This window comes from Leopardus geoffroyi, chromosome C3 (assembly GCF_018350155.1).
Source record: "Leopardus geoffroyi isolate Oge1 chromosome C3, O.geoffroyi_Oge1_pat1.0, whole genome shotgun sequence".
NCBI classification, from domain to species: Eukaryota; Metazoa; Chordata; class Mammalia; order Carnivora; family Felidae; genus Leopardus; species Leopardus geoffroyi.
The window spans coordinates 38,000,509-38,013,646 of record NC_059338.1 but is presented as its reverse complement, the minus strand read 5'-3'; the positions used below and the strand labels follow the sequence as shown (position 1 = coordinate 38,013,646).

The following is a 13,138-nucleotide window of genomic DNA, read 5'->3' as shown; positions in this document are numbered from 1 at the left end:
TTTCATTTTTTTAAAGTGTTGATCATTCAAAACAATAATAACTATGGAAGTTTATAACATGTGGAAGTAAAATGTAGGAAATAAGACATGACAGGGAGGGGATTGCTGTATGATTTTTATGTTTTACATGAAGTAGCATATAGAAAATTATTTGAAGACAACTTGTGATAAACTAAGGATGAATAAACTCTAGAGCAACCACTAAAAAATAAAACAAGCCAGGAGATGAGATAAAATGAAATACTAAAAACAACAACAGAAACAAACCCAGTTAATCCAAAAGAAGATGGGGAAGACAGGATAAAAAGAAACCGTGAACAGGTGGAAAAGTAGAAAACAAATTACAAGATGGTAGCCATAAACCCAATCATACCAGTTATTACAGTAAATGTAGTCTTACTGTAAATAAAATCAGAGATTACCCTACTGAATACAAAAGCAAACCCAACTGTCTGCTCACCACAAGTAACCCATTATAAAGACACAGATAAAAGTAAACATAAGGACAGAAAAGTATATATCCTGAAACTCTAAAAGCTGAAGTGACTATATTAATATCATACAAAATAGACCTCAGTACAAGGTACATTTCATCATAATAAAGGAATCCATCCATCAAGAAGACATAATTCTAAATATGTACAAAGAAACATATGAACCAAAAACTGGCAGAACTGAAAGGAGAAATAAATCCACAATTACCAAGTTTTCAACACTTCCTCTGTGAGTAATTAAAGAACAGCTTGTCAGAAAATTTCTTAGGATGTAGAAGACTTGAACAACACTATCAATCATCTTGACCTAATTGACATGTACCAACAGCAGCGTATATGTTCTTTTCAAGTGCATTTGGAACATTTAATGAGATAAACCATACACTGGGCTAGAAAACAAATCTCAATGAACTTTTAAAAGTGTTGAAATCATACAGAATATGGTATCTGACAATTAAGTTAGAATTGACTAACAAAAACGATCTCCAGAAAATCCCCACACATTTAAATATTAAATAAGACTTCTGAATAACCTAACTGGTCAAGAAATCAGAAGAAAATTTAGAAAATATGTTAAAACAGGATGAAAATGAGAACACATATCAAAATTTGTGAGATGCAGCGAATGCAGAGCCTAGAGGGAAATTGACAGCTTTAAATGTTTTTATATAACATAAAAAGTTTAAAACCAGTGATCTAAGTTTCTACCTTATCTGATGCTACAGAAAGAAAGCAAGTTAAACTCAAAATAATTTGAAGGAAAGAAGTAACAAAAATATGAGCACTGATAAATGAATTAGAAATAAATAGTGGAGAAAATCAATGAAACCAAAAGCTGGCTCTTTGAAAAGACAATGAAACTGATAAAACCAGTTAGTCTGAGTGGTAAAGGAACACAAATTACCGATACCAGAAATCAAGAACACCAGACCAAGTCCTACAGCTATTAAAAGCCATAAGGGAATAACAGTTTTCATGAACACAGACACAAAAACTTTTAACAAGACATGTACAGATTGAATCCAGCAATATACAAAAGATAATGCATCAGAACTAAGTAGGTTTTATCCCAGGAATACCAGGTTAACAATAGAAGACCAAACGGTGTAATTTACCATATTGCATAATAAAGGAGAAAAGCTAAAGCGGAGGGCTTAATAAACATTTCAAGTCTTACTATGAAGCTATAGTAATTAAGACTATATGATATTTGTTTGATGGTAGAATGGAGAGACCACTCACATATGTGATCATTTGATTTTTGACAAAAGTACCAAGGTCCTTCAACTTACATCTTAATGAAATTTATTTCTTAAGTAAATGAATGCTTTAGTAGGAGGTAGAGCAGTATATTCTGAATTTAGACCCTTTTGGTAGCAGGTAACTCCGTAAAAGACTTTAGTTTCTTTATGCTTTGTATGTATAGTTTTCCTTAAAGTCCTACAAATGAGGTTCAGTTCTTGTCTTATTGGAACTTAAGATATAGTACAGAGCAGGAAACAAAGCTTTGGAGCCAGGCCAATGCGAACATGAATCCCTTGCCATTCACTCCTAGCTGTATAAATATATGCATGTGATTTCATCACATTGAGCCGCATATGCATGAACTATAGGTAACTTGTGATGCCTGTCTCCTAGAGTGGTTGTGGTGGTTAACTGAAATAACCTGTATAAAGTACCTAAGGGAAGTGCTTTAGTTATGCCTTTAACACACCACTTGATGTTAAGAGGATAATAAGAGAGGGGCGCCTGGGTGGCTCTGTGAGTTGAGTGTCTGACTCTTAGTTTTGGCTCAGGTCATGATCTCATGGTTTGTGACATTGAGTCCCACGTTGGGCTCTGTGCTGACAGCATGGAGCCTGCTTGGGATTCTCTACCTCTTTCTGTCTCTGCCCCTCCCCTGCTCACTCGCATGCTCACACTTTCTCTCTAAACAGATAAACGTTTTTTAAAAAGAATAATAAGGGAATAATAAGAACAGTGTTACGCCCAGTGTGGCTGAATTACCTATGTTGCATTTTCAAATAACCGCCTTGAAGTTTAGTTGGAATACAAAAGGTTTGCTTTCTTTTTTCACTTAGGAAGACTTTCAAAAACACTTTTAGGTCTGAGTCAGTAGAGGAAGAAAGAAGGAATCTCGGTAAAACTTTCCAGCATGCTCTATATACTAGCTCTCCCCTGAACATGCCTGTGCCTTTCACATCCATGCTGTGGATCCATGCCGTTTCCACAGCCACAAATGCCCTCCACACTTCCACCTCTCCACATCTCCATCCTGCTTGCCCGCTAATTTGCTCAGGACCTGTCTCTTCTGTGGCATTCCTCCCCTCCCTCCATGTGCTGATCTGTTATTTATAGATCTTCACTGGTTATTTGGCACTTATGGATAATTACCTTTTCAAATGTCTTAGGTCTCCTTCCCCTCATGGCACTGACAGGGTTTAAACATTTTTCTACTACCTAACACCAAAGTGATTAGACCTACAGAATTTGAAGTCAGGTCTGGGTTTGAATTCCAGGCTTATTACTTAACCTCTCCAAGCCTCAGTTTCCCCCCACCTGTAAAATGGAAACAACCGTGCCTACGTCGTTATTTTACAAATTAAATGAGAACATGTGCAAAGTGCCTGACACATGTAGACATTGAAGTAGTGACTATTTTGGTTGATTAATTGATACTGATTTGACCTCAGTTTCCAGGAATATGGATCTACTGGAGCGGCCCATGCTGACAGTGAATATGAGAGGAGAATGATGTCTGTGTATAATCATGTCTTGGAGGAAGTGGAATCACTCAATCGGAAATATACCCCTGTTTCTTACATGGCAAGTGACATTTGTTTTATTGAGTTTTCATTACATAGATAGAAGTGGGTTTTTATCCAACACTTACTAACCATGTGAATTCATCGAATTCCCCTCTCTGCCTGTTTTCTGCTGTGCCTATTTTGTAAGGGTTAATAATTGCTGTGAGGATGAAATGAGCTAATCCATGGAGCACTTAGCACATCTCTCACTGCTATAGAGTTACGTTAATGTGTCAAATCTGCTCTACCAGAATGCACTTTTTTTTTCCTTTTAACAATTGAACTGAAGTTGCAATAGTTCTCAACCCTGGCTACACGTTAGAATCACTTTGGGAGTTTTTTTAAAAAAATAAATCACTACCCAGGCCCCACTCCAGACCAAGTAACTTTGAATCTCTGCAGTTGAGGCCCAGGCATTAGTATTTATAAAAAGCTCCCAGGTGATTGATTCTGTCCTGCCACCAGGGTTGAGAACCACTGGCCAATTGAAACAGAAAGAACTGTGCTTGTCATCTACAAGGCAGTGAATCACTTCCTGCCAGATGGTGCCACTGATGTCCTTTTAGCCTGCTGAATCTATTGCCTTTGGCCCGTTCAGCTCTTCCTCTTCCTTCAGTTTCCTCCATCACAGGACAGACTGACACACCCTCACCCAGATTTTCTCCTCCCTGTCTGGCCATTCCCCAAGTGTCTTAGTCGGCTCAGGCTCCTGTATCAAAATACCTGTAGACAGGCTGGCTTAAACAACAGACACTTCTCTCTCATGGTTGTAGGGGCCGGAAAGTCCAGAACAAAGGTGGCAGCCAGTTTGGTTCCTGGTGACAACCCTCTTGCTGGCTTGTGGACAGCCACCTTCTCACTGTGCCCTCACACGTGGAAGAGAAAGGGAGCTCTGATCTCTTTTTTTCTTGTAAGGACACTAATCGCATCATGGGGCCCCATCCTCATGACCTCATCCAACCCTCATACCCTCCCAAAAGCCGTGCCTCCAATTACCAACATATTGGGAGATAGGGCTTCAATGCAGGAGTTTGGGGAAGCCACACATTCAGCCCATAACACCCCATCTGTGACCTTATACCTTGGAGAGTTTCCCTTGCCTTGGCCACCCATTAGATGCTGACATTCCCTGTAGCTCTTTTCTGGCTCCCGCTCTTCTCGCTCTGTACTCTCACCCATTATCAGGTGTTTAAGAAGAAATTGGTAAGATATGTTGTTGAAGAGTTAGGTTAGATTTTCAGGACAGATACATTCCCTGACATAAGATCGTCGGTACGTATTTGCTGAGTTGAATGGACCTGGGTGGTTGTTTGACAGAGACTTGGTTGCTAAGGGACAGAGTAAAGATTCTCTTTGAAGGAAATACACACATCCATGCAAGACATTAGATGTCAAAAAATATAAAGGCTGGGGGCACCTGGGTGGTTCATTCGGTTGAGCATCCGACTCTTGGTTTCAGCTTGGGTCATGCTCTCACGGTTCGTGTGTTCAAGCCCCACAGCTTGGGATTCTCTCTCTGCCCCTCCCCCTACTCTTGCACATGCCCCCCCTCTCTCTCTCTCTCAAATAAACTTTAAAAAAATACAAAGGCTGTAAAGTATCAGACTCAACAAAGAAGAGCGTGTTGGTGCTATGCTAGTCCTCCTTCTGGCTTACTAACTACACTACGTGCCTCCATATTTCCAGACTGTTAACTATAATGGTAACTATAATGGTAATGTTAACTATAATGGTAATGTGTTAGGTAATGCTCCTAACACACCTATGCACATGTGCCCAAGGGGCCATCGGCCTCAGAGGCACTCCACACTCTCCATATGGGGAATTGCAAAATCTGCCTCCATTCTTTTAAAAGAGAGAATGGTACCTTTTTGCCCCAGAACAGCCTGAGGGCACTTGGGTCCCCTAAGTCCAGCCTTTAAAGAGGTTTCTCTCCTAAAATACTATTGGCATCAGACTTCCACCACCAGTAGGATGTCCCTGCAAGTGCTTCCCAGATTCCTCCTTGCAGGAAGGTGAATAATGTTGCCTTAGCAGTTAAACCTGTAGAAATAGACCCAATGTGTTTGAGTCTGTGTTGTGGTTTTCTCAAGTAATAGACCTGGCATTTGTATTAGGAGTCTCTTGGGCACGAAATGTTCAACAGCCTGAAACCAGTAAGGAGTGGATTCTTCTGGCCTAGAGCCTTAATGCCCAGCTGTTTAAAATTGTTCACAAACATAGGCAACTAGGTGGCACTGTGCTTGGAATCAGCAGCTCAGAAGGGCAGACAGCACAGTAGAGTGGCTTGCAACTTCAGGCCACTGGTGGGGAAGTAGACTGAGGAGGGGAGGGGATGGTACACCAACAGGAGCAGTTCTAGGTCACCTCAAGTTACAAGTGTTCTGATGGTGCTGTAATTTTTTTTCTCTTAAGTTTGCAAACCATTGGTGAAATAGAAAACAAATCACTGAACTAAGAGTCAAGCAACCCAGGTTCTAGTCCCAGCTTGTCTCATTACCTGTCTGGGTGACCTGTGTTATCAGCAGAATTGAGGATTAGACTGGGTGATCTTTGCAGTATCTTTGACGGTGTCATAGTTGTATGCTCATCTCCAAACTCACCAAGTTGGATACATTAAATACGTAAAGTTTTTTGTATGTTGGTCATACCTCAATAAAGTGGTTTTAAATACATACATACATACATATATACATACATATAATATCTCAGAACTCTTTTAAGTTCTAGTTGTGTGGCTCCTCTTACTAAGACTCAAAGGATTCATTGTAGTAATTCTCTTCAGCTATGCTGGGATTTTCAAAACTCAGTTAAATTTGTGAAATAGATATTTGAAATAAAGTATTCTATTAAAATTTCGGAATTCCATAGAGTTGGACTGTATTGTCATTCTTCATCTGAATTCCAGTAAGTTTCCCCCATTGCTCACTCTGGGGCTATAGGGACAGGGAAGCCACCATGTGGAGATGGAGATGGAGATGGGATGGAAGAATGAGGATGTCAGGGTTCGTGGGATTTGGTGTCTGGCCTCGGACATCGATATACTGCTCTGGCTTCTTTGCCATATTTTCTTTATCCTACTTTAACATACAATAGTTACTCTATGTTGTAGTAACTAAAATCATTATATAATAATATATCTAATAGCTCTAAGTGCTATGGAAATGCAAAGTTTGTGCATTATTTTGCCTTGAGGATTTTCTTCTACATTTACTTTTTATTTTATCGAATATGCTTCAAAGTAAAGTAAAAATCTGCAATTGTATTCCTTGACATGAGAGATTTGGCAAACATTTGGGTGTTATGCCTATTTCCTGATAGGTATGTACCTTTGCAATAATCATAGGACCATTTGTACTTAAAAAAAAATTTTTTTTTAACGTTTATTCATTTTTGAGAGATGGAAAGAGACAGAGCATGAGTGGGGGAGGGGCAGAGAGAGAGAGAGAGAGGGAAACACAGAAGCCGAAGCAGGCTCCAGGCTCTGAGCTGTCAGCACAGAGCCTGACGCAGGGCTTGAACTCACAGATCGCGAGATCATGACCTGAGCCAAAGTCGGACGCTTAACCAACTGAGCCACCCAGGTGCCCCAACCATTTCTACTTTTTAAACTTCTTCCTTAAAGTACCATTTGTTGATGAAATTTGGAAATTTATTTTTATTTGACTTAGTTTCTTTTCTTCCCCCCAGCATACAGCATGCCTCTGCAATGCCATCATTTCCTTGCTGAAAGTTCCTCTTTCATTTCAGAGATATTTTTTCCAGAAACTGCAGTCTACCAGCATCAAGGTAATAATAGCAAGAATAGAGGTTAATACTGGTTAAAAACCCAATTATCTTTTGAAGAATATGTGGGATAGAGCTCTGCTTCAGGATCATACCTTTGGTTTTGATGAAACTTACAGCCTTTAGTTGTGAATTTCTTCTCCCTTTACTGAGTGGTTTGGTGAAAGGAATGGGATTTGGGGATTAAACCCTCTCCCTTGTGACCTGTCAGTGCCAGATGCAGCGAGACGGGTGTTTGGGTACCTGGAGCTCTGTCCCTTGTCTCCAAGAATAATTTGAGAAGTTTCATGATAGTCACCTACAAGGATCTTGAGCTTAGTCCGTGTGTGATTGGACTTTCCAGACCCAGAATAAATCAGGTCCAATAAAACATCACCAGTCCTACCTCCAGGGCACTTTTGTCTGTGAATATCCAGTTTTGAGGAGCTGGCCAATGAGAAGAGCTAGTATTTGAAAATATGTAAGCCACTCAACATTCAAAAATGTATTTTTGATTCAGAGAATGGAATTTTTGGGAAAGGAGGAAAACTGTCACCCGCAAGAGGTTTTCTAGGTTATCCCTGGCAGTAAATGTCTTCCGTGCACTTTGTATATCCATTCGAATGTTTTGGGTTGCATTTCATAATGACGTGAATAATAAGGGAAATTGATTACCTTAGGTAAGATGTGTGCAGGGTTGATTGAGGCAATGCTCAACATTATCAGAAAGACCCAATTTCTTCCATCTCTTCATTTAGCAGAATTTGGGCTTTCGGTAGTTTAAGTGTATTGGGGATTTTAAATATGTTTTTAAATAAAAAACTACTCTAATGAGAGGTTTAAAATTGACTTTTATACCATTGTGACTTGATTGTATGTGTAATCCTAGAATACGTTTGCCTTTGAATTTAGTGTATTTAAAATTATGAAAGACCAGAGGACAGCCTCTAGATATGAAAACTTACATGATGCATTTCTGTACTGGAATTGGTTCCTTGTCAAAGAAAGTCCCCACCACAGAAATGGGCAAGAATAGTGCCTTCACTTTTTTCTAATCCTCTTTTACCCTCACACAGAACTGGGGTTTGACGTAGAAAACACAGTGGTATTTAAAAGGAAGCATTAGGACAAGGAACCCTTGACCTTAAAGGTACATCTGCCTGGTTGTCCTGGCATAGCCAGGTCGTTAGTTGTATGTGTAACGTTGTAACCTATAAATAATAATTAGCACAAACTTGTCTGTCAGAAGAGAGCTTGCTCTTGCTTGTTAGCATTTATTTTAATGTTGGTATTCTAGCTTGCTCTGTCACCATCCCCCCGGAACCCTGCAGAGCCCATCGCGGTCCAGAATAACCAGCAGCTGGCACTAAAGGTAGAGGGAGTGGTTCAACATGGATCAAAACCAGGACTCTTCCGCAAAATTCAGTCCGTCTGTCTGAATGTTTCTTCTACACTACAGAGTAAATCTGGACAAGACTACAAGGTAATTTAGAAAAGAGGCAGAGTTATGATGTGGATTTTATCAACTTACATTAATGGAAGTTTTCTAGTGTTAAGCAGACTGCAGTTACACCTCCTAACAGGTGAGATACGGACACAAGTTAAAAGTACATTCTGAGGCTTGAGGGGGCTCGTGAACAGCACTTCTCTTTTCCCTGCCTGAGCCAGCTGATGGAGAAACATCCAGGCAGACAGTAATCAAATACGAGTTTTATTATTATAGCTGTCGGGAAACCCCGCTCAGGTATCTGGCAACAGGGACTTCTAGCTTTGTACCACTGAATTTTCCCACCAGCCTCAGCCCGCACACACAAGAGCCTGCCCCTGTAAAACTGATGGTAGGAAGGAGCGCCCTGAGTCCCAGAGAAGGCAAAGAGAAGATCTTAGCTCCCCATGCTCAGTTCCTACCCAGAAACTCCCCATCAGTAGGATTTACCTCCTTCCCTGGAGACCAATACTGCCCATCTAATGAAAAGTCCCTCCACATGGAGGGAAACCTCAGGACTGAGGGAATAAGTGCTCCCTTTCCCCCAAAAAGCACACATCGAATTATTTTTCTCTATTTTAAGGGAATTGTAGCATTTTCCCCCCAAAAGGCTATACAGCATTGACAGGCATGGTCAGATAAAGTAAAATCTTTCCTTAAGGGTGTAACCCTAGGAATTGGCTGCTTTGAGAAGTCACGAGGTAGGTAACCAAAAATCGTGCTTGCTTTGTTAGCCGAGACCGGGATGCTGAGTACCGTGGAATACCAGTATTCCAAATGCAGAGTGTTCCTTTCTGTGGACATCTCTTTCTGGTTCCTTGATGGTTTAGTCACAGTCAATGGAACAAGGGAACAAGTACACAGTTGTAGGGACGGAGTTGTTCAGATGCCCACATTGGTTGTATCCGGGTTTATTGTGGGCACGCTTGAACTGAGCTCCATAGCAAGGAAAGGAGTATTAGTAGAAATATAAAAAGAGAGCATTTTATTCTCTTTGGTGGTTTTAGGCTAAAAACCCAAGAGAAGGTGTGGCTTAGGCCGTTTTTACTTTCTTTACTTTGGTAACTTTCTCCTCCTTCTTTGCCCACTCTGATGTGCCTCAGCCTTCATTCTCTTCTCTTCCTCTCTGACTCCCACAACACGGAGCATGGTGCCTTATGTAGCAAATATTTGATGAATGATGAAAAAAAAATCATTTACTGTATTTGGAGTACAACTGCTATGTTCGTGGGTGATCCCTATTGTCACAGAAGATCCTAGTGAGAATTTACATAGTTAACTTACCGCTTTCAACAGCTGTCTCCTCACTTTGAGTTTGAGAGAACAGTAACGATGATTCTTATTGTTCCTTGCATATGATTTCCACTCTTAAGAAAAAAACCTTCAAACCAGTCTTCTGCTTATTGACTTACCTCTGGAGGTATTGCTTAATGCCCGGAAGCTGTTATAAGTTATATAGGACAGGATTGCTCTGTTGTGTTACATGCAGTGAGTTCTCAACTTGAAATGCATCATCTGTTCAGAGCGATCAGGTTGCCTTGGCCTATTTCTGGTCCTTTTAAGGAAGTTCTTGTTTGGTAGGCATGTTGTTTAGGGACATAAAACCCCTATAGAAGTTGTGCAAACAAACAAAACTGGGCTTATAAATCTAAGATCTTGAATTGGTCAGTGACTTCATTCCATTGCTGTTACGGAAAGATTAACCTGTTCCCTGAGTCACAAAGCTTCAGGGCACATTTATATCATTAATTATACAACAGAAACACACACATAAATGTAGAACAATCTGGCCAAATATTCACTAAGGTTACCTGTGTATGCATTCTCAGAATAAGTGTCTCTCTTAACATACTTCATCTTAGGTACAGGTCAGGGTATACCAGCAAGTGTTACTCTGTTCTTTGAAGGACAAAGGCATGAGTGTCTATAGCTACATAAGTGAACAAGCCCATAAATCTGTGTTTTAGAATATATTGTGCTGCCCATCTGAACAAGACACTGATTATTAAATGAGCACTGTACAAGTTATAAAGTTAATTTGTTTTAAAGAGGGAGGGTTGACTGTATTAAGTAATACAAAATCAGACTGGCTAGGAGGAGGAACCCTAACTTGTATTTACTTAGAGTTATGTTCTTTTTCAGTCTGTTAGATTTTAAACTCCCTGAAACAGGTGATTGTACCCTGTTTCTTCAGAATTTCTCTTTACAGACTAAAGAAAGATGGGAATCAGAGTTGGGGTTGGGTAAGCAAGTGTAAGAGGGGAATATTCTCTTCCACCCTCTTAAGGTCTCCGGCTGGGCCTACGATTAAACTAACATTAAGGCACATTAACAGGAGAAAAGCATACAAGTTTGTTAGAATTGTACACATACATGGGGGTCTTCACAGACAATGGAAACCCAGAGAAGTGACCAGAGCAGAAAGCTTATGTAACTTTTAGACAAAGAAACAGTAAATTTGTGGAGACTTAAGACAAATGGGCAGTAAAGAGGTGGGGAGTGACTGGGAGAGAGATGGGGCGGCAGTCCGTGCATTTCAACCTTGATTCCCAGTCTCTGGTGATAAGGATGTTCTCCTTCTCTTGGTACAGAGAAGGCACCTTTCTCATGGGAGGTTTTATGGCCTGTTTTAGGTAAAAATGGCAAGGTCAGAGACCCTTCCTACATCCTCTGTTTCGCAAGTGCCTTTAGTTGAAAAGAATCAATGTGCCAAAGCAGCATTGTTTTGAAGAGGCGTGTCCTGAGCTCCTTCACAAGGAGGAAAGGCAGCATATGAAGGGGTCGAGACAGGCTCTGGGAGCTTGTTTTGGTAGTGAGGAGGTAGTTTCACTTAGTGATAAAGAGTGTAGGCTCTGGAGTTCACTTGCCTTGGTTCAGATGCCAGTTCCACTACTCATTAGCTGTGTGACCTTGGAGAAATGACTTAACCTCTCTGCCTCAGTGTTTTTATCTGTAAAACAAGGATAATAATAGTACCTACACCTCTTGGTTGTTTGCAGGGATTAAGTAAGCGCTTAGTACAGGGCCTACCTCACAGTAAGCACTCAGTACGTATTAGCTATTACTATTATTTAACAATTTTTTCGTTCCAGATACCCATTGACAATATGACCAATGAGATGGAGCAGAGGGTTGAACCTCATAATGATTACTTCAGTACTCAATTTCTGTTGAACTTTGCTATCCTTGGAACACACAACATTACAGTGGAATCTTCTGTGAAAGATGCCAATGGTATTGTATGGAAGACGGGTCCCAGAACTACCATATTTGTGAAATCCCTGGAAGACCCTTATTCCCAGCAAATTCGCCTGCAACAACAGCAGGCCCAACAACCATTACAACAGCAGCAACAACGAAATGCCTACTCACGGTTTTAGCCACGTGATGAATGCACTACAGACTTTACAGGAATTGATCAAATGGGCAAAAATAACTTGATTTTTCATATGGATTAAGATATAAAAGAATGTGGAGTCCATCTATTCATTGGCTTCTATAATGTAATACTCTGGCGAAAAAAAAGAGTTGGTTTTTCTTTAAAAATTTAATTTGAGAAATAATTGGATTCCTAGCCAGAAAGACGCTTTCCCCTTGTTCCTTCTCAAACCATGTCCTTTATCTTCTGTTTGACATTTTCATTGTTTTTCTGTTGCTGAGCCTTTCTTTCTCTTTCAAGAAAAGTCATGTGTTGGGATCACTGAATTCATATATTTGACTGATTTCTCCACCAAAACACATCACTCACTACCTGGCACAGACCTCCATTCTGAGCTAGGCATTGGGAAGTGCTGACTAGTTGGTACGGAGGAGTCTGTGGGAGTAGAAACTGAGTTCTCCCCTAGACTGACTTCAGTGTGTCCCCTGAAACATCCAGTTTTCTGGATTTTGAGAGGAAGCAGTCTAGCAGAATTGAAACATCCTGCTACATTATTTCAACTATTCACCTATATTTCTCTATGCTAAAGCAATCTTAATTTATTGTTTTAGTATTTAATTGACCCCCCCCCAAAACCAGCTAACAGTTACAAACAAAGATTGGCAAGTAATCATTTGTGTTTTCTAATATTTGTTTATATTATAGACTTTTTACATTATTTCCAAGAGTGAAAAAAATCACTCACATGTAATATCTTAATCTTTTAAATTAGGAGGGCAGATCCTTTGATTGGTTTGGTTTCTTCTTAAGTTATGTAATGCTAGACTTGATTGTCTAGAAAGAACAATCTATAGCACAACCTCAATTAGTTGGGATGCTCAGGGAATAGAAATTTTCTGGTTAGCCAGAAAATCCCTTTTTTTCTATCTCAATACTGGTTGAAAACCATTATATAAAATATAATAATAATAAACTTTCTTGTCTTAACACAGTATACTAGATGTATTTTACCTGTTCGTTCTCGGTTTGGGATCATTCAGTGCTTGGGATCATGGTTTCCAAACATCAGGGATCGTAGGGTTGCGCATGTTCATGACGTGTGTGGGGCAGTTGGGCTGGAAGCAGTTCCTGAGATAGAGCTGGGCACCTTCCCTAGAGGTTCCCTTTTTATTTATTTCTTTTTGTTTTCAATATATGAAGTTTATTG

General features: G+C 40.1%; 1 protein-coding gene across 1 annotated transcript in view; it reads left to right on the top strand.

The window, feature by feature from the left end:
- INTS7 (integrator complex subunit 7) overlaps window positions 1-12,925 on the top strand; it is a 93,738-nt gene extending 80,813 nt beyond the window's left edge. Inside the window, exons 17-20 of the mRNA XM_045452462.1 lie at window positions 3,188-3,320; window positions 6,992-7,090; window positions 8,364-8,549; window positions 11,645-12,925. Of these exons, the coding sequence (XP_045308418.1) occupies window positions 3,188-3,320; window positions 6,992-7,090; window positions 8,364-8,549; window positions 11,645-11,932 (706 nt within the window). The 3' untranslated portion in view covers window positions 11,933-12,925. The remainder of the gene's footprint in view (window positions 1-3,187; window positions 3,321-6,991; window positions 7,091-8,363; window positions 8,550-11,644) is intronic.
- The last annotated feature ends 213 nt before the right edge of the window (window positions 12,926-13,138 follow it).